This window comes from Nyctereutes procyonoides, unplaced genomic scaffold, assembly GCF_905146905.1.
Source record: "Nyctereutes procyonoides isolate TBG_1078 unplaced genomic scaffold, NYPRO_anot_genome, whole genome shotgun sequence".
NCBI lineage: Eukaryota > Metazoa > Chordata > Mammalia > Carnivora > Canidae > Nyctereutes > Nyctereutes procyonoides.
Window position 1 is genome coordinate 16,448,396 of NW_026575140.1, and position 26,389 is coordinate 16,474,784.

Consider the following 26,389-nt stretch of genomic DNA (forward strand, 5'->3'; position numbering starts at 1 on the left):
ATGCAGCCAGGTCCAAAACACAAGAGAGAGGTTCTAACTGAAAAAGCTTTGCCTGAATATCTAGAACAAGTGAGAAACAATCATAATGGCAACAATTCCTCTTTCCTTTTCCGCAGTATATCGAGGTATCCTCAGGTTAGTCCTCATTTTTAAAGAGTGACATCCAGAGGTGGGCATCTTTTGGAACAAAGAGACAGTTTAATTTTAGAATTGGAAGCTGTCATTTGGTTGATTTTTCTTAAATATATCATCTCAATCTTCAGAATGAGGCTGTTTGTCCTTACACTTGTGAAATGCACTCTTTGTCTAATGTTCATGCGTCTGGAGCTTTCATGCCAAAAAGATCAAATTCAAATTTGAAAGTCTATAACCGAAAGTTTGGTTTTTCTGTTTGTGTTACCACTATTATCTTTAAAAATCTCTTTGCCTCCATTGTTACTCCTTACATACCCTGCCAAACCTCCCCAAACACCCTGGATTTCTTGTCTTATGGTTTCTCCCCTTTCTTGTTCACTTGGTTGTGCTCCCCATTGGATCTGACTGCTGGTTTTATTTCTAAGGATTTTTTTAAAGATTTATTTATTTATTTATTTATTTATTTATTTATTTATTTATTTATTTATTTAAGGGGAAACAGGGGAGAATCTCAAGCAGACTCTGTGCTGAGTGTGGAGCCAGCCTGGGGACTTGATCCCACAACCCCGAGATCATGACCTGAGCCAAAATCAAGAGTCAGAAGTTTAACTGTCTAAGGACTTTCTAAAAGTTGGTGTCTTGGGGCACCTGGGTGGCTCAGTGGTTGAGCGTCTGCCTTCAACTCAGGTCATGATCCCAGGGTCCTGGGATCCAGTCCTACATTGGGCTCCCTGCAGGGAACCTGATTCTCCCTCTGCCTATGTCTTTGCCTCTGTGTGTCTCTCGTGAATAAATAAATAAGGTCTTCTAAATTAAATACATAAATAACGTTGATGTTGACCCTCCTGTTGTGCCCCTCCCCCCTTGTCTTAACATATTTTTGACGTATTTCATTCATTACTTTACAAACTCCTGAAATTTCTTTTTATTTTTAGGCCTCATTTTCTATGTGTGCTGTGTTTTTGTAGACAGCAGCTGGCTTTAATTGACATGGACTGAGCACCAGGTGGACTTTATCTTATAAACTTGTGCATGGAGGCCAATCCTGGCTCTTACCTTAACTTCCCTTGTGACCTTGAACATGTCATTTATCTCTCCATCTTTTCATTGTCATCTGTCCCTTTAGGCTAATCAGCGCCTTTCCCACCTTCCTCACAAGCTTATTGGGCAGCTCAAAAGAGCACCTAAACTGCACAGCACTTGTAAATTCAGCTGAGCTCTGGAAACACTGGGTCATCTCATTGATTCCCTAAATGAGGTGATTCTTCAAGAAATTCTTCAAACTAATCTTACCTCCTTTTCTCTCCCTCCATCCAAGAAGGCTAGGACAACTCCACTTACTTTCTCATTCTGTGTTTGAAGAAAGAGTCCAGGATTTCCTAGGTTGGCAGGATATAGCCAGAGGAGTCCTTGCATTTACTTACTTACACAGTGAAGAGATTTCAGCACTCAGCCCAGAAGAGTAGCCTGTCTCCCTCCTTCCTGGACTGGGCACTGGAGAAATATAACAATTTCATGTCTCTGCTCTGCATAGGCGTTGCAGTCCTGGAAAACTGGTTGGTGCATTTATTTATCAGAAGGCTGATGCAGTCGGGTGGGCCATGTGGATGGAGGGGTCCAGTCCCCGGGGCTTGGCAATGGGTCCTGGGGGAAGCTAGCCCAGAGCCAGGTTCTAAGGTGACAACCGCAGCAGCAAGGGACTGGAGGTCGGTCCCACCCCATGGTGCCCTCCAAGTTGGTAGGATAGTTTTCCCTCCTGGAAGATTCAAGTGAAATCAAGCTTTAGGAATCGGGACCAGAGACATTAAATATGGATTACTAAGTGCAAATTTCTCCCCGTCGTTCCCATCTTTGCCTCCATAAAGGAGTAGGTTAAAAAAGAAAAGTCCTTTAAAAAAAAATATCTTCCTGCTCAATAAATCCCTCTGAAAAAAAGGGGATGGGGGAGAAATGCACATTAGTCTTCCATTAAAAATAGATCAAAAAAGTACCCAAAAGAAAAAACCCCACAACAATGAAATAAATTAGGATAATACAACTGGAGGCCAGCAAATGAGTTTGCTAAATGTTATATTTTCTCAAGCCACTTAGATTTCTAACTTCCTGTTTCTGCCTAAAGCAATAAAGGCAGGAACACTGTCATTAGCTTCAAAAACCATTTTTTAGCCCCTAGCCGCATTTATTATTATTCTACTCACCCCCCACCCCCCACCCCAAAGCTGTATCCTTGCATTTATTACAGCACAGGTGCATCTTGCTCTACAGTGTTAATGGAGATGAAAAGAGGGAGGGAGTGCTCCCTTCCCTGCTTGCAGGAGCGGAGGGTCAACCCCATGAATGCCGGGCTGGGTGGGGGGCTTTAGGTCCCAGGGACACCCAAGTGTCTTTCCACTCCACACTGCGATCAGATAACCCCTTGATCATAGTAAACCAGATGATAATCCCTTGCATTTTTCAATAAAGTAATTACTTTGTCCCCTTACTTAGCCCCTTAAAAAGAGCCAAAAAGAATGTGGCACCTAGATGCTATTTATAACATTTTTTACCTCATGCCTCTAGGGCCAAAATTGGAAACCTAATTTTAGATCCACAAAAGCCAAAATATGTGTATAAGAAGCCCCAAAATATTCCAGGGCGGCTCCGAGCAGGTTCAGGTTGATTTATCTCATGGGTGGATATTTAATTATGTCATTGAAAAAACACCGGCAATTAAATCATTATTTCTTGGGTGTTGGGTCCAAGGATATTCCAGAGGAAGTCAAAGGCAGAGGGAGGAAGGAACAGAAATGCCCGATGGGCCCACAAGCCTGCAAGCTGGCTTAGCGGGTGAGTGTCGGCCTTAGGATCAGCAGAGTGGAGCTTTGGGCACGTCCTGCCCATCCTGCTCAAGCCTCCCTGGGCCTCCGTCCACTCGACGTGGGGGTGATCCTGCCCACCTCCTGGGTGTGTCGTGGGCTTTAGAAATGCAGCATTCTGCTCCGTGCCTGGCAGGCCGCAGGTCTCTCACGGTTGCCCTAGTAGCTATTCTTTATTCTTTGTTACTGCTCAGGAGACCTGTCCCCACAAACAGGGTCTGTCGCCCTTGTGGGAGTTAGCTGAACGACTTCGTGATGGTGCGTAGAGCACTCACGCCTCACAGGTCTCAGAACCTGTGTCTTTTCTGGGTGGCCAGGCTGAAAAATGCAGTCTTCCAAGAGGGCTGGAAGTCAGACAGTATTTCACTTTTGAAGCCCTCCCAAGTCCTCACCGGTCCCGGCGCCCGCAGCAGCCCTTGCTCCCTGCTGTAGAGATGCCCATGGGGCCTGATTCCCACTGCCTCCTCATCTCTCCAGCTGCGTTGTGTGGCTAGGCTGCGTAAACCCTGGGAGTTCCCACTCTGGGAGAGGTGCCAGCTCTGGTCTGTCAGGGGACCCACTTCTGGGGCTGTGGTGGGCTGGCTTTTGGCTCCTGACCTTCCTCCCTGGTGTTACTCCCATGGTTATGTCGCATGGCCAAAGGGCCTTTACAGGTGTCATTAAGGTAACTAATCAGCATACAGGGATTCCTCTGGATTCTCAGGGTGTGGACGGTCCAGTGGAATCACAGGGCCCCTCAGAGCAAAGGAGGAAGCAGGGGAGGGGATCAGAGGGCTGTGGCAAAAGGGGAGGCAGAGAGATGGCAGGCAAGCAGGACAAGGATTCGATGCTGTTGCTGAATTTGAAGATAGAGGGGACTGCATGGTGAGAAATATGAGGCCACTTCTGGAAGCTGTGAGCTCACTCTGGCTGGCAGCCAAAAGGAAATGGGGAGATCATCTCCCTACAACCGTATTGGAGATGGGGAGCTCATTTCTACAACCATAGGGATAGTGGGGACCTCAGGCTTATTGTCACAAGGGAAATGGGAGCTCAGTCCTACAACTTCATGGACAATAAGAGCTCAGGTCTACAACCACATGGACCTGAATTCTGTCAGTAGTTTGAGTGAGCCTCAGAGCAGATTGTTTCCCCAGGCCTCTAGATGGGAGGCAAGAAGCCTGACACCTTGGCTGGATGACACTTTGTCCTTGGGAGCCCCACTGTGCCTGGACTTGACCATGCCAACCATGAGACATAAACGGATGTGTTGTTTAAGCTGATGGTCCAGTCACTGGCAGTGGCTGTGAACAAAGCTCCCACAGTGCCCTGGGCCTTTCAGGGGGGTAGGTCCTACTGAGGCCTCAGTCCCGTTAGCTTGATCCCTAGTCCATCTGCCCCTTACGCCTGTTTCCCCTCCCAAGAGAATCGGCTCGCCTCATTCAGTGGAATTGCTTTTGTTTGATTATGAGTGTGTTCAGAGTCATACTCAGCCTAATTATTGCTTTTGACTCACCCCAACACATAATGTTGTGTGTCATGCTGTACTACTTTTAATTTCACAGATGAACACGTTTCTATTCTTTAATCCCCTCTCCAAGTCTCATGTTAACTCCATCTGGACAAAGCACTGAGGTGTGTGTATGGCTTCTTCCAAGCTGAATGCCACAGCCGCCTGAGATTCACCCTGCAGGGCCAAAACAACCAGGCAAAGGTTTTCCTCTTGAGTGACGAAGGCCTTATTGTGTGGAATTCATTGTGCTGGCCTGAGAAGGCTCGCCTGGAGATTCCACATGCCACCTCACATCTCTCTAAGTGTCTGGCTCTCACACCTGCCTTCTCAATAGCAACACCGGTATTTACTTAGCATCTCCCACGTGCCAGGCAAGAGATATGCCAAGGGCTTTTCACACATTATTCAACTTCATGATATCACTCCCATTTGGCAGATGAGAGGACTGAGGTTTGTAGGTGTTCCAGAGCTCTGTAGCTCTAAGTTTTAGTCCAACATTTCCACCCAGGAGATAACAACAGAGACTTAGTTCTTAACTATGGAAGACTGTAGGTGTTTTGGGATTTTTGTTTTGTTTTGTTTTGGGTTAAAAAAGAGAGATAGAATGATCCCAGGTTCTTTCACGTTGATACAGATTGTTAGTCTCATCCATCCTTTTCCAAAACTCCCTCCCAGTCTTTGGGCTGAATGTCTCCAGCCTGGATGCATTACATAGAGGGTGTGTGTGTGTGTGTGTGTGTGTGTGTGTGTGTGTGTGAGAGAGAGAGAGAGAGAGAGACAGAGACAGAGACAGAGACAGAGACAGAGAGACAGATGCGTGGGACAGGGGGAGTTAGTCAGTGGTTATTTCCTTGAGGAAAAGGGAAAAGAATAGTGGACTGCTCTTCAGTGTTTGTTCCTGCAAAAGCACAGTGGCATACCATTGTTCCAAGAGGAAGGGGCTTGTTTGTCTTATCAGCTCCTGATGAAATAGGATATTGGGTTGGAAAGCTGAGTTATAGCAGGTGCACTTGAATTTGAGAAGAAGAGACAAAAAAAAAAAAAAAAAGAGAGAAGAAGAGACAAAGCCGAACCCTGGCTCTTCAAGGCCTAATTTTTTCCTATGCAGGCATACCACACGCATACATATGCACACACAGGTTTTTGGTATTAGGATTTGTGGATTTCTAAACCCGTAAACGATAAGACTTAACATGACTTCCATTAATGTGAGGTAAAAATTTGAGCGGACACCCTTTATATTTGGGTCACACTTTCTGCAAGCATTTAAAAATAATAGTTCCTCTTAGATACTTGCAGTGATGAAATGGGGAGTTTTCAAAAGAAATCTAAAATCTGCAATCATCACGCCCAGGACTTGGGGAAACAGAGAAGGTTGGCACCTTTGGGGGAAGCCAGACTTTCATAATCACAGCTCTGAGTGTGCCCTCTGATTCTAGTGCGAGGTTTGCAGGGGGTTGGTTAGCCAAAGGCTGAAGGGCTGCACCGGAGAGAGTTCTTTCAACCCTGCTCAAACTCCCTAATTTTGCCCCACCCCACCCGCCTCAGCCTCCTCCCAGACAAGAAGTGGGTAGGGTGGCAGCAATCCCAGGAGAGCAATGAGAAGAGACCAGATAAGACTCAAGTTTTTATTTTCAACTGGAAGTGATAATAAACCCATCTCAAACAGGCTGAAACAAAAAGAGGAGTTTATTGGTTCCTGGACCTGGGAAACCGAGGAAGTAGATCTGGGCACGATCAGACGCAGGTGATCAGATGGCACTGTCATAATTCTGTTTCTGTCCATCTTTCAGCTGAGCTTCCCTCTGTGTAAACTGCATTTTCAGGTAGGGTCAGTCCAGGAAGGCAGAGGCCACCCTAAGCCCACATGCTTCATGTTCAAGGAACCCGTGTATATGGCTCCTTCCCTAGGACACCTGCGCGAGTCCCGCGCCTGACTCTCATTGGCCCTCCCTGGGTCACATGTTGGCCCCTGAGCCAGTCACTACCCCCTGTCCACCTTAGTGCTGGGGAGTCAGATCACTTGATACAAGCCATACAGATTGTGAGGGATGGAGTAAAGTAGGTATGTCGTTGCTGGAAAAAGTGGGATGACTATTAAAAAGATGAAAATAACAGACCTCTATTACAGCAGCAAGAGTGCTACCCCAATACTCATTCCTAGAGACAGTGACCATCTTACTTGATGTTGATCTCAGTCTAGACCTACCCCAGTAGAACTGGAGACTGTTGTACCTGGAAGACTATTTTGTCTTGTGCTTGGGAGTCAGGTGTTAGGAGAACCAGCCATGGGACCACGGAAAGGGGATGGAGAGAGAGGCGTACACGGAGTCATGATGGGATCCATCCAAGATTGCAAATGGCAGGGAAGGTCTGACCAGGACAAGAGGCGGTTCCTGGCCTGAGCATGCCAAGGGTAGGTAGCAGTGTTCTTGCTATGGAAAGAGACGGGGCACAGTTGAGGCTGATGGGGAGATGGTTTTCACTTTATACCATTTTTCAAACTACAGCCAACGTGATCGTCTCAAAACTCAAATCTGGATATGCCATTCCTCTTCCTCCTGCCCCCTAATTAAACCACACCAATGATATTCTCTTGCTCTTAGGATATAGACCGACCCTGAAACATAACCTACAATCCCCCCACCCAGTGATCTAGCCCCTACCTGCCTCCCTAGTCTCATTGCTCATGGTTCTCACTTTAATTCTCTGCCCTCTTACCACACTGACTTTCTCCTATTTTCTGGGACTTCCCCTGCTGCCTCCTGCCACAGGGCCTCTATGCATCCTGGTCTCTCCCCTTCTTTGCTTCTCCTTCTTTGTATTTCAACTTAATTGTCAGTCCCTCCAGGAAGCCTTCCTGGGCTGCATTAAATTCTCTTATAAGTTCTCATAGGTCCACACATTTCCTCTTGAGAGCAATGCTGTGATTTTACTTTTATTTTTGTTCATTTATCAATTCCTATTTTTCCCACAAGACTGTAAGCTCCATACACCACATGTCTGTTTTGATTCTCCAATATCTCCCTCATGCCTGGACAGAGGGCTCAGCAGGCAATAAATATTTATGGAAGGAGTGAGTGAATTAGGCTGTTTCCCAGATACTTGCTTGGGCTTCCAGAATAATTCTGGCTTTGTGAAGGGAAGCAGGAACCAAAGGGAAAGCTGAACCTGGATCATGGATACGCAGACCAACAAAGGCCCAGAAATGTTCATGACAGTTCACTCACTTGCATGATTTTGCTTTGTTTTCTTGGAATTTTTTTTCTTCTTCTAGGAATAGTAGTAGTTGGTGGTGGTGGTGGTGGTGGTAGTTGTGGTGAAACTGACTGTGTGCTGAGTAACTGTGTGCTTCAACCACACATGACCAGTCTTGACACTCAGCCCTCCTAAGTTGGAGCCTTTGGAAAATCCAACCCTCGTTCTGAACAGTCAGGCCAATAGAATGCAAGCGTTGTCCTTTGGACCTAACCAGGGCTGAAGTCCATTCTTAGTCTACATAGACTGGATGTATGGATAATAAATTCATGCAACAAATCACTTCTGCAGGCACAATTGCGGTGGAGGGTGTGTGCATATTTAACCTACTTAGGGAACAAACTTTTTAAGGGCTTTACACACTAATTGTATGCAAATGGATGCTGCTAATTGCAAACACAATATTCAAACTTAGATTAGAAACCTATTCATCAGCAGTCCCTTTAGGACCTCCACTCTACACTGTGCAGTTGAAACCACTGTTTGATGGTACATACCACCATCTTTCTCACCCCCAGTTTACACTGGCTTCCAGGATTGTCCCAGGAGATTCTCTGAGGGCAGAAACTTGGTTCCCTTCCTTTTTGCCCAATGCCCAGCTCAGCCTGGCAGGTGCACCTCACTTCAAAACAAAACAAAACAAGCATGTATTGAGGTCCTCCTCTGTGCTGAGCATTGTGATGAGCCGTGACAGCAGAGGCTGCATGCATGCATGCTTGGGTAAACTGTTTTCTGGCATGCCTTGCTCTCATCACCCTGTTCCAAATTTGAGCCAGCCCTTCTGTCCCAGCTCAAATTCCACCTTCTCTGAGGAGCCCAGCTGGCCATGATCAACCCACCCTCCACTCTTCTGTAACATTCTGTCTGTTGCATTTATTTGACATTTATTTTTCATTTACTGTCCTGTGTTGTACTTCTTTTCATGCATTAATTCACCACTTACTGAGTGCTACTGAATAAAGTCTCTGTGCAAGACACCATAGGAGATAAAAAGATGGACAAGATATGGTCCTTGCCTTCATGTATTATTTCTTCTATTCAGCAGCAACATATGTCAAGGCAAGGACTATATCTTACTCTTTTTCTAGACATCTTCTTTTTATCACCCATAAAAAGGCATGCCAGAGTAGGTATTATTGCACATTTTTTTTTGGTGGATGGATGGATGGATGGATGGATGGATGGATGGGAGGAGAGATGACAAATGGACAGTTACATGGATGGATGGATAGATGAATACATGTACAGATGAGTGGTTGGATAGACGGATACATGATGCATAGTTAGATGAATGGTGGAATTTTTATATTTTATTGAAAATCTGTACTGATATTCGAGTGGCTTGCTAGAAATCATGTAGCTGCCCAAATGTCCAATTACCCTTCTGTACTTGTGAGCATCTGTGACATGCCAAGCCCCTGCCAGGAACCAGAAATAGATACACAAATAAGAACAATTAAGATACACACTGTGGCCTCGAGGACCTCTTGGTACAGGAGCACAAGCACATAAGCAAATGTCTATTGACCTGGGAGGTGAGGATGGGGTGGGGGTGATAATGCAAGTGACATAAAGTGCCACAGGAGCACAGATTCTTGCTCAATTTGTTCTTTCTTGACCTGGGAACTCTACAGAGAGGAGATGACTATTGAAAGCTGTGTAGGATTTGCCCCATGGAAGAGAAGATACTTTATTTACAAAGGGTTAGGAGGAGAGACTAGGTGTCAGAGATCTGGGCTGGTTCTGATGAGCTGGAGAAGTAGCCTCAGTGCATCTTCACAAGTGGACCACCCAATGGCCCTCACGACCTAAAATAGATCTTTTCTCTACATATGGTGTCAGTGAAATTGGTCAGGGTTGTGCTGTGACACTCCGGGAAAACTCAAGATGAGCAGGAGATACAAGTTCTAGAGTCTCAGATTCTATTTTTACTGGAACACGTGAGTACAGACTTCAGTCAAGTTGTCCTCACATAAGGACAATGTGCTGAAGTTATAATAATAACTGGATGTCTTTACCACCATAGTTTTTCAAATATGCTTTTTATTAAAGCTGTTTTCATTTTTTTTAAACGAGCTTTGCTTTTTAGAGCAGTTTTAGGTTTACAACAAAATTGAGAGGAAAGTATGGGAAATTCCCATATCCCCTCAACCCCACAAAAGCACAGCCTCTCCACCATCAGCATCCCCCACCAAAGTAGGTTCATTTGTTACCATCAAAGAATCTACCCTGACACATCATTGTCACCCAGAGCCCAATACTTTATATTAGGATTCACTCTTGGCATTGTTCATTCTGGGGGTTTGGATAAAAGGATCATGACATGGACCCATGAAGGTGGTTTCATGCAGAGTAGTTTCACTGCCCTAAAAATCCTCTATTTTCACATTGTGTGTGTGTGTGTTGAGGAAGCATCAGAAATTCTTTTTGAGTTTTTGAGTTTTGAAAGTGTACCACAAACATGAAATTTGGGGTCTCCCAAACATTGCCCAGAGCTAGAGTGGGCTTAGAAACTGTCAAGGGGCATATCTCAAACACATGGGTTTGAGCCACTCAAAATTCTGAGAAATAGGATATTTCCTAAAGAGGGTTTGCCATCATTTCTGAGTAATTGCAGTCCTTGCAAGTATGTGGGTATCTTCGACAAGAACAAATCTGCCGGCAGCTCCAGGATTCTGTTCAGTCTTAAAGATCTCAGCATCATAACATTTGTTATCATGTGCTTTACTTAATAGACTCGTCTGAAGTGACGTTTTATATCATCCTTTGTCTCTAAGTGATTCACTGCTGCGAAGATAATAAACACTCCAGGTCTATACTCAGAAAGTCAAATACACCACGAATATTGCATTCTGAGGTATTTGCACTTAAAGAGGAAATATTTACTGACATGGGGCCACATGACTTTTCTAACAAACCACACCACCATCCCTTTCTGTGAGGAAATAAATAGTTGTGTCGAGATACCGACATGCATGATGAGCAGATGAATTATCTGAGAAAAACTTAGTATCTAATGATGTTCTTTTGGGATCACAAGGAAGAATTATATTCGCTGGAGCTAAGGTCTTTTCTTTCTCTTTTCTTTTTCTTTCCTTCCTTCCTTCCTCCCTTCCTTCCTTTTTTTCTCTTTAGTTGTAAAAACAATCACAGATGTGAGTGTTTCGGGCTTGAACTTGTCAACAGCCAGCGGCCCACTGCAGGGATGTATAGAGATGTCACCTGTCTTTGGAGCTGAGACACCAGAGCAGGTGTTTCTGTGGGAACTGGGGGCTTCAGCCACTACACACCTTTAATCTTGGATCTTCTTTCTGGTGAAACGCCCGTGATTCATAACTCAGTCACGTTGCTGAGGGCTGTCTCTTCAGATAGATTTTATCTCTAAGAACTTAAGTCATGGGATTTTCAAACAGCCGCTTGATTTATGTATGCGAGCCTCTCACTCAGGAAAAGAACTTTTATTTGGCAAGCACCATATGAACAGAGGCCTGAAAGAAATAATTAGGACTCTCTTCTCCCTTTTTAATCTCAAGGATTTCCCTGCATGGGTGTGGATGTCCCATTCGTGCATTTGTGAATTCGCAAAGAAGATGGGGGGTGAGGCAGGTGGGGGGCTGCATGGCTGTTCCCGCTTCTTCCCTCTCTTTTGTTTGTGCGACAACTCAATTCACCATCACCACATCAGCACATTTTCCTGCAAATCTCAGTGCCCTCTCGCTTTCGTTTTACTTAATGCATTTCTGCATTTACCCAAGGCCACAGGAGCTGTTTTCTTGCGAGTAGCATACCTGCCTCAAATAACTAAAATTGCCTGGGTCTTGGAATCAGAGCCTTCATATTCTCCCATATATTATTTGGTCCTATTGTTCCTTAACTTGCTCATCATTCACACAGTGAAGGAAATTCCATTTGGTCCTTTTAAGGCCGCCAGACTCGCTGACTTAAACACTCAGCCCGGGTTACTTCTGGATATTTCAGTTCTTTATTGAAATGGTCCTTTTAATGTCATCTTTAATTTAATCAAATAGTGTCATCAAAATAACATTTACTCTATTACTGCAAATTCACTGCATTATTAACTAGTGTAACTAGACAAAAAAGATGGTACAAACCCCCATGGAAATATATACTTACTGTAAAAATGGATACAGTTCATAGATGTTCTATATTTAATTTGCAGTTTCAAAGCACTCTCTATGGAGAGGTTTTATGGTTCTGAAATAATTTAAAAACACACTTTACTACAATCCATAGCAGGTAGTTTTTGCCAATTTGGAAAGTTATGGTGCCTTGTACTTTCCAAAGTAACCCGAACTGTATTTTTTACAGTGATGTACCTCTCCCATTACAAACGGAAGTCAGTCCTCACACCGCCAGGTGGTACAAACAAAAGCTTTGTTTTTTTCTTAAACAACCCAAATATAATAGCATAAATAGTTTTTCAGGTCTCATTGGAATCTAAGTAGCTTAACGAAAAAATACCAAGTCATTGATGCTGCTTTGGAAAGTCTGATCAGAAAATGGGCCATGCTTGGGGCAGAGAGTGAGGAGTAAGAGAGTTATGCAATTTAAAAATTCTTCCTTTGTTTCAAAAGAATAACATGGACTGAGAGGCAATAGTTCTGGGTTCAAAACACTGAACAAGTCATTTTGCTAGTCCTTAGTTTTCTCATCAATGAAAAGAGGGAATTCTATGATAGCAAGATACTTATTATCCAAATAATCCAATATTAAAAATGCTATCTCCTCACTTCGCCTTATGATCAATAATCCCATCTTCCAATTAGAATTTTTTTTAGAACTTGCCATTAGATATTTCTTTATGCAATATAAAAGTAAAATGTCAGTGGCACACCTGTATATCAAGATTTTATTCCTCTCCTATCAAGAAATTCTACTCTTAGAAGGATATTGGATAGACTTACAAATATGAGTATTGAACTATAGTCATTTATCTTCAAAAGGCATATATTTTTCACCTGTTGCTGTACCTGCCCACCAGCCAAGTGCTATGCTAGGCCCTGAGAAACCAAGGACAAATAAGTTCAAGGTCTCTGTATTATGGAATTTTAATTCTGGCAGGGAACACAAACATTTGAGGAGAACAATAGAGTAATTCAGATGTTATAATAAAAGTCTCCACAGGGTAAGCCATTCATTTGTCCAACTGTCCCTCCATCTGTCCTTTCATCTGTCTACCCATCCGTCTATCCCTACTTCCATCCATCCATCCATCCATCCATCATCCATCCATCATCTACCTACCCACCTCTAGCATGTCAGTGTAAAAGGAAGGCTTTGTTGAAGATCAAAGAACTTTTCAAAGTCTGTAGAATACAGTGGAGGTCCAGAAACCAATGAGACCTCATATAAATATGACATCAAAAGGCAAACAAGACCTTGCTCGGCAAGAGTCACAAATTGATAAACCTGAGAAAAGTGGGGTAAAGGTGTGCTCCATCAGTGGTTCTCAACCCTACTGGAGTCATCTTGGGAACTGTAAAAAATAAAATCCTAATGCCTGGGTTCTTCCTCTAGGGAACCTGACTTAACTGCATTAGGTTATACCGTGGGCATCAGGATTTTTAAAAGCTCCCTAGGTGATTCTAATTTGCAGTTGAGATTAGGATAAAAGGCATGTGTGAAGAGAAATCTTCCTGGATGATTATAGGAGATACCAGTGGTGTCCGTGCCTTTGGTTAGTGGGTATATGGTGCGTAGATGGGCCAGACTAGTTTAACGACCCCCTCATGGGTCAAATGTCATAGCAGTGAGGAGAAAGGCAGTATGTTGTTGATTGTACAACAGAGACGATACTCAGGCAGCAGGACTAATCCCAGCTACTCATGTTTTGGTATAAAGAATTGCAAATACCTAACTTGGCCATCAAACTGGCCATGATTAAGGTCACAGATCAAAGATAACCTTACTTCTGATTCGGAATGACAGAAAATGATAGGACCAGGGCTCCCAATCTTCATGTGTAGTACTTGTCTTGTGGTACATTCAACAACAAATCTGAGTGCCTGGCTGACGTTACTCATTCTTTAGTCACGGAGGCTTATTCTCTAGCAACCTCACTACTTAACATGAAAGGAGACTCTTACTCAATGGAAATCATTCACTTGCTTTAGATCGAAGCCATTGAGAATCACAATGATGTCTCATTTTGTCACATTCTTACCAGGGAAGGACATACATCCATGACTTAGCAGATATTTATTGAGTCAGGCACTGTCAGGCATGGAACAGATCCATTGGTAAGAAAGAGAAAAATGGTCTCTGCCTTCTCAGATCTTACAATCTGGAGGGGACAGAGAGCTAAATAAAGAAACTCAATACAGTGCAGCAATCATAATAATTCCTATGTCATCAGCCACTGGGTTATATGAATCTATGACAGAGGTATACAGCAGTTAATCCAAAAGGAGCATATCTAGCTTTGGGAGTTCTTTTTAATTGAGTTGCTTTATTTATTTATTTTTTTTGTTAAATTGGCATAATCTTTTATTGAATCTCTGTCTCAGTTGTCATATCTATTACATACTGCACACACATACACACACACGCGCAGATGTTTTGAAGACTTTATGTTAAAGATACAGAACTCAGAACCTATGACTTTGATTTCGTAACCAAATCCCCTAACTTCCTAGTAACAGAAGAAATCTATAGCATATTCTCCATAGAGTATCTTTGGGGGAAATAAATTACTCTTTGTAATTGTACGTCTCAGAAAGTAATCAGGTCCATAGTTCTGTACTTGCCAACCTACAGACCCATAAGACTTGGGTGTTCTTAGCTAAAGGTACAAGTTCCCTTGAAAAAGAGACTCAAGCTAAAATGGTTTGTTCCAGATCACACTCTCCCTAAAATCCAGGCAGTCTTTCATACAGAATAGGTGTTATCTGAAAACAGGTTTATATAGACTGGTGAGAAAAATGGGGAAATTACCGCTATAAGTATTTTTGGCAATGATGATTACATGATTAGACTGATGATCATATAGTTAAAAGTGGCTAAATTGGTGTGTTCTCTGTAAAACTCATTGGTATAAGGAAATTGTGTTTTTGACCAATAAGGAAGGTGCAGTCTATGGCATGGCACACAGAAAACACGCAGTAGACATGTAGTTACAAGATGGATGGATGCATGCATGGATGGGTGGATGGTGATGCGTGGATGGATGGATGTGTGGGTGGATGGTTGAATGAATGGATGGGTTGATGGATGGTTGCATGAGTGGGTGAAGAGATGAATGAAAGGTCCTGTTCCCCTTAAGAAAATCTTTACAAAGAAGCCCTGATCTTCAAACTTGTACATGCAAGAGAATCCTCAGTATAAACTTATTAAATAAAATAAGAATATTTGGGGGTGTCATTCCCAAAGACTGTGATTCAGTAGTTCTGGAACCTTGCAGATCTGTATTTTTTATACAGTACCCCAGGTTATCATGGTGTGGGTAGTCTTGCCCCCCTGGATCCCAATTCATCTCTATTCCTACAATAACTTCTATCTTGCTGATTTTGCAGAAATCATTATGTAGTTCCATTTTGCCTGCATTTGGAAGGTGCTGCTTTCAAATTCACATCAAAGGCAGTTGGGAAAGGATTTGGGAGAGAGTTGGTGGCCAGGTCTCTGTTGCCAGTGGCGACAGCTCTCCTGTCTCCCATTGGGACCTACTTTGGGGATGATCCTGAAGAAGCCTGGGTGTGCCTTCTACCTGTGTTCCATTAAGCCAGGCCATACAGAAGCTTTGGAAAGGGATGATACTGGGGTGAATGAAAAAGAGAGGTTTGTCCTCTGAACTGGAGTGTTTCTTCCCAGAGTAGAGAGGGAGAGTGAGCCTTTGACCAGGATGTTCACACTCTAGGTGACTCTCCATGTGGGATTATTCGGACATGGCCTCTCCATGCTCCTTCCTGATAGCTGAATCTCATGCCAAAGGACATAAATTTGGGGTCAGTGAGGTACCTTTTTTTTTTCTTTTTAATAATACGATTGTAGAGGAGAGAAGAGAAGGCCCAAAAATGCTGGACAAGGTTTCACACATTGGTGATCTCCTTGTAGGCCAAGTTTACTCTCGGGGATGACAGTCATTTTCCAAGAAAGTGAGATTGCTTCACATCGCGTTTAAAGGCTTAAATAATGTATTCTGACAGACAATTCTCTGAAATGGTTTTCCAAGTGAATGCATCAGAAAGTGCCTCAAAAGAATGCCAGCCACGGGCAGAGGAGGACATTCAGAAAATGTGAGCTGCTTGAATCAGGATCTGACTGGAGGCGTACCATACATACGGTAAGGTGCGCACAGATTAGAGACAGTCCAAAGAATTTATACACCTGTAACTTATTTACATACCTTTGTAAACACCACCCAGATCAAAGTAGAGAACATATCCAACATCCCAGAAGACTCACCTATACCCATTTCCAGTCAATAAATGCCATCACCATCGAGAGCTGACCACGGTTGTAATTTCTTGAGTTTTATATAAAGAGAACCATCTAGCATGCACTCATTAGTGTCTGGCTGCTTTTGCTCCTCATTGTGCCATGTGATTCATCCACAGCATTTCACTCTTCCCTACTGCTGTGTAGTAGGCCATCCATCCAACATTTTATGATCATGAAAAAGTCAAACATGTATAAAAGAAGAAAGAAATGTATAGTGAATGCTCATTTATGCACTACCTGGATTTGGCAATTAACATCTTTCTACTTACATCTTAGTCATTTATCCACCCCTCTGTCCCTCCATCCCTCTAGCCATCCATCCCAATGTCCCAACATCCTGATCCCTTTCCAGATAAGTTGCAGTCACTTCACACCTAAACACTTAAGCAGGTGTTTCATTATTGTGTTATTGAGCTAGAGTTTGGTATTTGCTTACGGTTTTGTTTAGGGCATGCTTTTAAAAAAAATAATTAGAGTGATGTAATGAAAAAACTATTAAGAACCAGCATTTATTATGAATTTGTACCAAACACAGCACGAAACACTTGGCATGTATACATACATGTTACTTCCATGTTAAGATACAGAAACTGAGCCTTGTAGATACTATCAATTTGCCTAAGTTTATGGAGAGAGCAGATCATCCTGGATGGTGGCTGACTTTAAAGCCAGTTTGCCAGCATATAATTCACATTCATTTGAGTTAAAAAAGCTTGTATTCAGTGCCCACCTCTGCCATTTACCAGCCGTTTGACTTTGGGCAAGCGAACTAACCTGAACCTCAAATTTACCCAACAGTAAAATGGGGATGATAGTAAAATGCCACAGAGTTATTACTGATGATTGAAAGACACCTTTAAATGTCTAGGAAGATACCTGCCTCATTCAGATTCACAGTCTCACACTTTCCAGTAGAAGATTCTGGAACCATTAACATCTATAGAACAAACTGTATTTCTCTACCTAGTTTGTTGGTGCTATTGTTTGTTTTGTCCTTGCTGAATTGTGATTTGATTCCATGTAAGCAGTACTCTGCAAACACAAACTCGCTCTTCTCTATCTCTTCACTCAATGATGTTATAATATCTAGAGGCTTATTGATTATTTGTTTGATTCTATTGTGGGCACAGGAGCAGTTCTTAGATTAAGACTATTAGATTTTCCCAAACGGTATTGCTGTGGTTTATACAATTGGACGAAACAGGTGATCTAATTTGGACTCAATTTGCTCCAAAGTACAGCTGGAGGAAGGAGGTGCTGTGATTTGGTTCTGAGCCTGCGAACAAGTGGAAAAAGTTATCTCCAGGTGATATCTCTGTGCCTCATCAATTCCAGATATACTGTGTGAGCAGGTCTGAAATTCAAAGCTTTTTTTTTTGCTTGGTTTCTTTTCTTTTCTACGAGCTAAAGAGCCTAGCTTTACCTATCCAACTGAGATATTAAACCCACTGATATAATTTATTTTTCCACGTGAAATATCTCAGAAAAAAATAAAAGTACCAGGTTGAATTTTCTTGAGGCACTGGGTTAAAAGGAGATAGTAGATATGCCAGAAACAAATTGTTTCCTGATAGTTCCTTTGGATGGAACCAAATGGAAAACATTTCTTTTTTTTCACTGTACACTTCCCACCCGAGTTTCCAAACATAGTTTGATCATACCAAGAGAAGGTTCAGCTCTGCATTTTACCTTAACATTACAACACAGTTCCAGGATATTATTGACTCTTCATGAATATCATTTTTAATGATGGCTATAAATTCCATTTATTGGCTATTACTGTAGTTTATTGAACCATTCCCCTAATATTGAAAATGTAGATAGCTTCCAGATTTTACTTATTATGAATAAGGCTAAAAAGTAACATGTGAGTGTTTCGAACTAATAAATATAATATATAAAATTCGACTGTTTCCTAAGATTAGATTTCCAGAAGTGGAATTACTGAGTCAAAGAGTATACACTTTTTAAAGGGTCTTAAATATATTGTGCAATTATTATAATGATGTGTCAGTATCATCAAAAATGATGTTTTGGGTTCAAATCTCATGTACCTCCTGTTCTACTTTGGGGACATTACTGAACTATTCTGTGCCTTGGTTTCCAAATCTGGGAAACAGGAAAAATAATAATACCTGCTTTATGGAGGTGTTGTGAGGATCGAATGAGTTAATATATATAAAGCATGTAGGATGTGTCTGGCACATAGTAAGGGCTTAGTAAATATGACCTGTTACTTTTATTATTAATGACTATTACTGCCTTAATGGGAGAAGGACCTGTAGAATACACAAAACTCACCCAAAGTCTCCCCTTGATCCATTGTTTCAACTTCTACCCTGTTAGAACTTTCTCCCTGGTTACACACCAGCCCTTGAAGTATCCCATGTGTGCTTCAGCCTGTTTTCCCAAACTTAGCTGCCTCTCTGAGAAGCTTATTAATAGTGAATGGTATCTGGAAGAAGGGAGGTAAAGCCATGGCCCAAAAAATGTTCAAGTGGGTGAATCCACCCCTGAACAATTAGGAAGTGACCACTCCTGATCACCTATGCTATTGAGGTTGAGGTCAATTAACCACAGGAAGGGGCAAGACTGGAACCAAATAATTTTGACTTGTGAGATTCAGGTGGGTGTTAGGTCCCCATATCCATACATCCCACGATGGGATGAAGAGTCACTGTGACCCATCAGGAGCTACCTCAGGCTGCTGTAGGCAGTGGCACAGAGCTCCAAACCTGTGGGAGTCTATAAGAGCAGGGGAGTGGGAAGACAGGATAGGAGTGGCTTCACATAAACAGGCTCTATTACTGCACCCTGGGGCACAACAGCAACAGTAGGGTAAGGAGGAGGACGTAGCTGAAAACCATCTTTCAACTCGTGACTTCCTTCCCAGTCATCTGTTCTTACGTATCATTTAGTACTTACCCCCAGTCTATCAGAAGTGTGTGTATGTGTGTGTGTGTGTGTTTAATCTTCCGTTCTTCTGAGTTCTTTAAGAGCAAGGATCGGGTCTTACTTATCCCTTCATTTCCAACTCCTGGCATGGTGCATGGTCTGTAGGAGATGGTCCATTTGTAAAGATGAATGCATGATAAGTGAATGAATGGATGGGTTATTTCTACATTATCCAGAAGCTATACCCCATGGTCCTACCCATACAGACCCTATAAGAGGACTGAGACTGGTCATTCAGTGTGGCTGGACAGAAAGTGCCATTGCTAATTGCCAAAGAGGCCAGGTTCTGGTGGTGGCCAAGCCATTCCCTGGAGGAGTTCTCGCCAACATCACAAAATGGGGCAGCAATCTTAATTATGGGTGCAGTTGTGTTTCATTGTTAACTATCATGAGCAGAGGGACAGTATGATGACTGTGACCAGTTCATTTCACACGCAAACTTTAACCTCAAAGCAGAAGGGTGAGATTTTCCCAAGGACCCTGTCGATGGTGACAATAAGCACTAGCTCCAGCTGCCAAGAAGGCTGATAACAGGAGAGCAGAATGTGTCTTTTCTTTCTTTCTTCTTCTTCTTTTTCTTCTTTTTTTTTTAAACCATGCTCATTGGTTTTAGGAATCATTAGCATGGTAAAGATTAAAGCTATTGGAGATAGCACAGATTGTTTCATTTTATTATGTTCAATTGGATTGGATCTGAGCCATTTGCAAAGTGCAGTATTACCATAAGAAGGGACTTGGAATGTTTGTCACATAATACCCCTTCCTGGAGAAGGCAGTTTCTTAAAAATTAAAAAAAAAAAAAAAAAAAGATCTGAAATAGCACAGCTTTTCCTGCTTTCAAAAGTGCAAGGAAATAGAACTCTATGTCCAGACGGACTGCCTGGGACCTGGTGAGTGGCCTAACTACCCTGTCCGGTGGCTCTTGTCCTTATGTACTTCAGGAGACAAAGTCAAGAAAGTAAAACTCAGGGCTTTCATCCTACTCTTTCAATCAAAGCCATTCTTCTTTTATTTATCTTCCATTGTATTATACCTAAGATACTATTCATGACAAAAAGGGTTTCCTACTGCTTTAATAACAACAACAAAATAGTGTCTTGAAAACATTATGTTAGGTGAAAGATGCCAGTCAAAAAGGACCCTATGATTCCATCTATATGAATTGTCCAGAGGAGCTAGACAGAAAGTAGACTAGTGGTTGCCTAGAGCTAGGAGGGTTTGGAGAGATTGAGGGATCACAGCTAAGGAAGTAGGATTCCTTTGGGGATACTAAAAATGATTCAAATTGTTGTAGATATGATTGTACCACTCTGTGAGTATACTGAAAACAGTCTTACATTTAAATGGGTGAATAGTATAATAGGCAAACTATATTCCCTATAAAGCTGTAAAAATAGTTTGAAAGCCATGATGTAATTCAACCTAAGACTCAAGTCCCCCAGACAGACCCACTTAAGTCTGGACTGGAACAGAAACCCAGATGTGGTGTGAGCAACACAAAGAACTAGCCTGAGGCCTTCACCCCAAGCATCCTACTTCTCTCACTGCCCCCTGTGAAGCCATTTGCTCCACATCATCATGTTGACTCAATTATATAATCAGAGTCTTCCCTGTACTTTAGTACTTTTATTCTTTGTCTCCACCCTCTACAGTGTAAACCTCCTGAGGACAGAGTTTCTAGTTCACTGTGATTTTTTTTAAATAATATCAGTTACAGTGTTCTCATGCCCAGCAGGCATATGGTACTTGTTGAGGCCATACAATGAAGGAGACAGGACTCTTGCTCTAAATAGCTCATGGCTTATTTGGGGAAACCTGGTACTATCTACTGAAACTAGGGAAGATTTCAACCAAGAGTTTATGTTTGATCTAGGTCCTGAATGATATTGTTCACACCACCAAGTATGAAAGAGGAAGAGTAGGGGCACCTGGGTGGCTCAGTGGTTGAGTGTCTGCCTTTGGCTCAGGTCGTGATCCCGGGGTTCTGAGCAGGGAACCTGCTTCTTCCTCTGTCTGTGTCTCTGCCCCTCTCGGTGTGTCTTTTATGAGTGAATGAATAAAATCTTTAAAAAAGAGAATAAAATCTTTAAAAAAGAAAGCAAGCAGAAGAGTAAGACATTCAAGGCAGAAGGAACAGCATGGGAAAGGGCATAGAGCTCAGAAAGTACATGGTATGATGCCAGAAGAATGAAAAATTTGCTGAGATTTAACTCGAGACCACAGTTTAGAAAGATAGTATATGCTATGCCATATCCAGAACTTTCATGGAGCAATGCTTACATAGTAGCCATAATTCTTGGTAGCAATTAAACCCAGCTTATGACAAAAGAGATATATTGGTTCACATACTATAGAATGTCTTGGCATTATGGCTTCAGGGAAGGCAGGATCCATGGCTCAAATATATAAACAGATTATTTGTTTCTTTCCATTATTTGGCGATGGTGGTCTCTGTGTGGGTTGCTTCTACAGCATCCTTCTACCTATGGGAGAGGTGGTTGCTAGAGAGACCAGAACCCTTCTCTTGCAATATTAATATCTGCTCGCAGAATATAGGCATCCCAGGGAAGATTCTAGGCCTCTTTGGATCATATGCTTTATCTCTGAGCCAATCACTGCAGTTAAGAGACAGGTTATTTAATTAGGTGACCAAGGTGGTGTGTAGAAAGGAAATAGAACACTCTAGCTGACCCACAGACTCAAATGGAGTAAAGTATGCTTTCCAGAAAAATAGAAGAAAAAGGAAGTACCGATGTGCTAGATGGGAAAAACTATAGTTGGTTTAGCCCCTGTATCCCCTAGGATTTTTCCCCCCAGTTCAGGCATTAAGCTACATTTGGTATCCCATTTTTATGATATTGAGTTTCAAACCTCACTTGAGGATTTTACACACACACACACACACACACACACACACACACACACACACACCTTAAATTCCAATTAGGTGGAATATTAACAAAAGAACTGATGCATTTCTCTTCTTTGACCTCACTGTCCTCATCAGTAAAATCGGGGTAATAGAACATTTAGTCTGTTCCTGAAGATCTACCAGGAATGGCAAGCACGCACTCAAACAGCATCACAGTTCTGCCCAGGCCAGGGTAGGAGTTTGTCCACCTGCTGTTGATGTAGGACCTTCTCCCTTCGCCTGTCACTTGGGCAAACTGATCAGATGGGAGGTCTCCCCTTACACCCAGCAGCCCCAGACCTCTCAGGAGACAGCAGGTTGTACACTGTGCACCAGCGAGGAGGGAGCTTGGGGCAGGTGGCAGAGCTGCATCGTTTCCAGATGAAACAGGGCTCCCTGGACATCAGCTGCCATGCTTGAAGGGGCGTTCAGACAAAGAGCCAAATTTAAATTCATGTAATGTTGCTGTTTGTAACGTTGAATACTTAAGACATCTGCTCAAAGTCTCGCATTATAAATGAATGGAAAGGATCCAGGAGTGCTTTATTAAATGGGAGCCGTTAAGTGAGCGCCACATATTTCAAAGCAGGATCTTAATCAGACATTATTTATATCTGTAATATTTTACAAATTAAAAGCAGTAGAAATAGTCACCGGAAGGATGTCAGCAAGCAGGGATGAAAAAAAAAAAAGAAAGAAAGAAAGAAAAGAAAAAGAACCTGAAGCCTAGAAGAGAGAGACTGATCATCTCGGGTGGGGGGGGGGGGGAGGAAGGGTGAAAAAGTAGCAAATTTACCGTCATTGGCAGGTGTCTAAATGTTCCATTTAAATTAAATGGCACATGTCATAAAGTAGCACGGGCACTGCACATCCCGCCCCGTGCTTCTGTTTCGGCCACAGAGCCTGTTTTTCTTCTCCTTTCAGCTCAGCCACCTTCTCCTCCCTGACACTGGGTCACCCAGGGCCCCTACTTTATTATTTCCCTTTGCTTTAGTTCATCATGCTCTGTGATTCGGTGGAAACATAAAAAAAAAAATGGTTCTTAATTTTAATTAATGGCAAACTTAGAAGAGGCCCATTTAATGAATCTGTTCTCTGCACTTAACAAGTCTCTGAGCCTGCAAGGGCCCCCCGTCATCTTCTCGGTGCCAGAGCCTCCCAACCGAACGGCTGAGTAATGGACAAAAACTGCAGGTAAGGCACGAGACACGTAATTGATTCATGCGATCCCTTCCGCGGAACGCACTGAAGAGTTAATTATTTTTCCTGCAGTTGGGACTCAGCTGTTGTTTCCACTGGGATTAAACAGCTGTCAGCATTGTTAATGACATCAAATTCATGCATTAAAATCCTCTCATTCCCTTCCCATATAAAGTGGGGTTGCGGAAATCTCTGCCACAATCCCCCTTTATGAAGGAGTGAAAATCCAAGGAAAGATAACGGCCCTTATTACAAAACCACAGACCGGAGCTTGTGTTGATGGAATCTCGTAATGAGTAATTAAGCTGCTTTGCAAAAGTCGGGCTGTCGTGTTGGCATTTGGGTACTTACGTTCCCTGGTGGAAGCAGCTGGGCAGACCGGGAAGGTGATAAAGGGAAGAAAAATAGAATTTTTCTAGAATGGTCTCCACTTTTTTTTTTCCTTTAACAACACAAAACAGAGGTACTAAATAATTAACCAAAAATGAACTTTTGTATGTTTTTAAAGTATCTGATGATTTCTTCAGACATCTGTAACAATGTGTCTGATGAATTGAAAGGCTCATCTCTCTCTTTCTTTCTTTTTTGGAAGAAGGTGTTTTTCTTTCTGTCTCCATCTCCCTAATTGTATGAGAACAAACTTCAGGGTTTTGTTATCATTTGCCTTGCCTTGCCTTGCTTTGCTTTGTTTTGTCTCCCAAAGCACTGTCTTAGCAAAAGAAAGTTTGAATCCTGAGTTTGAGAAATCTGTCCCCGAGGAAAAAGTAAATGAAAGTTAAGTCTGGGTATCTTCCAACACAAATTTCTCTGCAGAGAGGGGAGCGGAGGCAAGAAGGTGGGAGCACCAGCAGCACCAGGGTTTCGAGCTCAGGGCCCCTGCTTCCACTGGTAAAACAGAATTGGGTCATTTCTGTCTCCAACTAGGGAAATAGACGTGTGCAGAATTTTTTTTCCCCTTCGGCTTATCCATTTCATGTAACGTTACCCATCTGAGGATTACGTCAAGATAACCATATTGTTAGTTGGTGTTCTTCCCCCTGTAAGGCGAAATGCACACAAACAGTTATGTTGAATGCTTAAAATTATCTTCTAAAATCCCCCACCTTTCCAAAAACATCCTGCATCCAGAAAGTGCCCTCTCCCCACTTCTGCGCCTGTAGGTGCGACGTGATGTCAGAAATCAAACAACACATAGCAGGACCACTCAACCTCATTAATCCTAGGATCCAGGGAGAAGGGGGAGAAAGAAGACCAACTCATCAGAGGACCCGTTCTTTTGGATTACTGTTAGAGAAAAACCATCTCGAAGGAATCCCCAGAAGCACGGAAGCAAAGCAGTTAAATAAATAACCACCTCCCGGTCCAGATAATAAAATAGGAGAGTTTTATGTGTCACATCAATAAACATCTTAATTGAACAGCACGTGGGTTCTCCCCTAACACACGCTTCATTCTGCACGAGCTTTCCAGAGCCTTAGCAAAGGAGGGATCGCTCAGACTCCAATGTTTCAGTGAGATGAGGCTTCATTCTCCAGAACCGGGTCCAAGCACGATGTAATGAATCCATCCTGCTTCCGATTTATCAACCAAATAAACCATATGTTAGTTTTTAGAAGTATCATGTGGGGCACAAGGGATTATTTCAGTTTTGATTTTATTTTCCTTTTGATTAAGCAGAAGCCTAACATCACTGACTCCCAGGCAGTGTTACCCGATGGAAATCGCTCAGCCCCATATACAGATCCGTGTGGGGACCCCCAGCTCTCAACCCTTTGGAGTGGGATGTTGGGGGCGTCACCTCCCAAGGCCTGCAACCCAGGCCGGGAAGCAGAGGCCATTTATTACCCTGGCTTCCCATCCACGAGAGGCCCAGGGAGGCCTTGAAATTCGCAGCTGCAAGTCAAATTCCACCAGCGCAGTCACGAAATTTAATGAGGCCTCTCCGGACACAAAGAGAGATGGACGTTTCCAGGCACTCTGGCTCGGCTCCGTAAGCCCCTCCCCACTCCTGATGATACCTTCACGCAAAGGCCTCTAACACTGGCATGGCCGGGTTTCTCCTTTTGCTTTGCCATTCTGCTTTGCAACTGTAGACGTGATTGGCCCCTTCAGAATTTATTGCTCCAGATAAAAGACAGCCTTACTCCCCCCCCAAAAAAAAAATAATAAAATAAAATAAAAATCCAACTCTGCTAAGCCCTGTGATAGAATGATCATTTCGTGAGCACTTAAAAGAATGGCCTCATGTATTCCAGAAGTTCCCAAATGGGACTGATTTTGCCAGCCCCCCCCCCCCGCCCCCATCTGACAATGCAGGAAACGTTTTTCGTTGTCAACTCAGGAGGAAGGTCTGGGTGCTACTGGCATCTGGGAAGTAGAAGCCAGAGATGCTGTCGACATTCTACAACACACAGAAACAGCCCCACCCCCAAGAACAACCTGGGCCAAGTGTCCACAGTGCGGAGGGCAAGAAAACTGGCAGTGTCTCAACCATTCATTTCATTGTCACTTCCCACAGCCATGGCTTTCCTAATTGCTCCATCGCATGAGACTTTAATACCACAGACATACCGCGTATCTGCTTCAGTCCTGTATGCATATCTGTGTTGTACACGTTAAAGGGGTGAGAAGGTTTTCTCCTCCCCTCCTCTCACAGGACCAGCTTTCACCCCCGCTGGAGGAGTCATGGCCTCGGGAAAGCAAAGTCTAGAGAACGCCTTTGTCCATAGGTGACATGGAGCCAACTGAGGCTTTTGAGCAAGGGAATCTGTGTAGTGATAGGATTCAATTTTTAAGACCGTCCAGGCTGCCTTTTGGAGAGTCAGGGAGCCTGGGGGCAAAACCCATGGCTCCCAGATAGGAAGGTTCCCTCTACCCCTACCCATATAGGAGAAAACCTCCTCTTCTGGCAATGTCAGCGGCCACATGTTACCTGCTCTCCTACCCGGAGCCCCTGCCACCCTCAGCACTTGACATCCTCCTGACTTGTGAGCTGCCAGTGCTTGGGAGCCTTTGGAAACCCTCACTCTCGAGATACCACCTCCTTTCAGTGGTGCATTTGGCCAGTTCCCTACTCTGGGTTCCTGCAGTATAAGGTCTGCTAGTCCCCTTAAATATAAATTTCAA

The 26,389-nt window shown here is 43.1% G+C and overlaps 1 protein-coding gene across 3 annotated transcripts in view; it reads left to right on the forward strand.

Annotated features, from left to right (window-relative positions):
• The window catches only part of WWOX (WW domain containing oxidoreductase), a 941,967-nt gene that overhangs the window by 708,668 nt on the left and 206,910 nt on the right, over window positions 1-26,389 (forward strand). The window contains exon 9 of one of the 3 annotated variants that reach the window (XM_055305715.1): window positions 15,929-15,946. The exons of the other annotated variants lie outside the window; for them this stretch is intronic. Within the exon in view, the coding sequence (XP_055161690.1) occupies window positions 15,929-15,931 (3 nt within the window). The 3' untranslated portion in view covers window positions 15,932-15,946. Of the gene's footprint in view, window positions 1-15,928; window positions 15,947-26,389 lie in introns of those variants that run through there. 3 annotated transcript variants of the gene reach the window in all.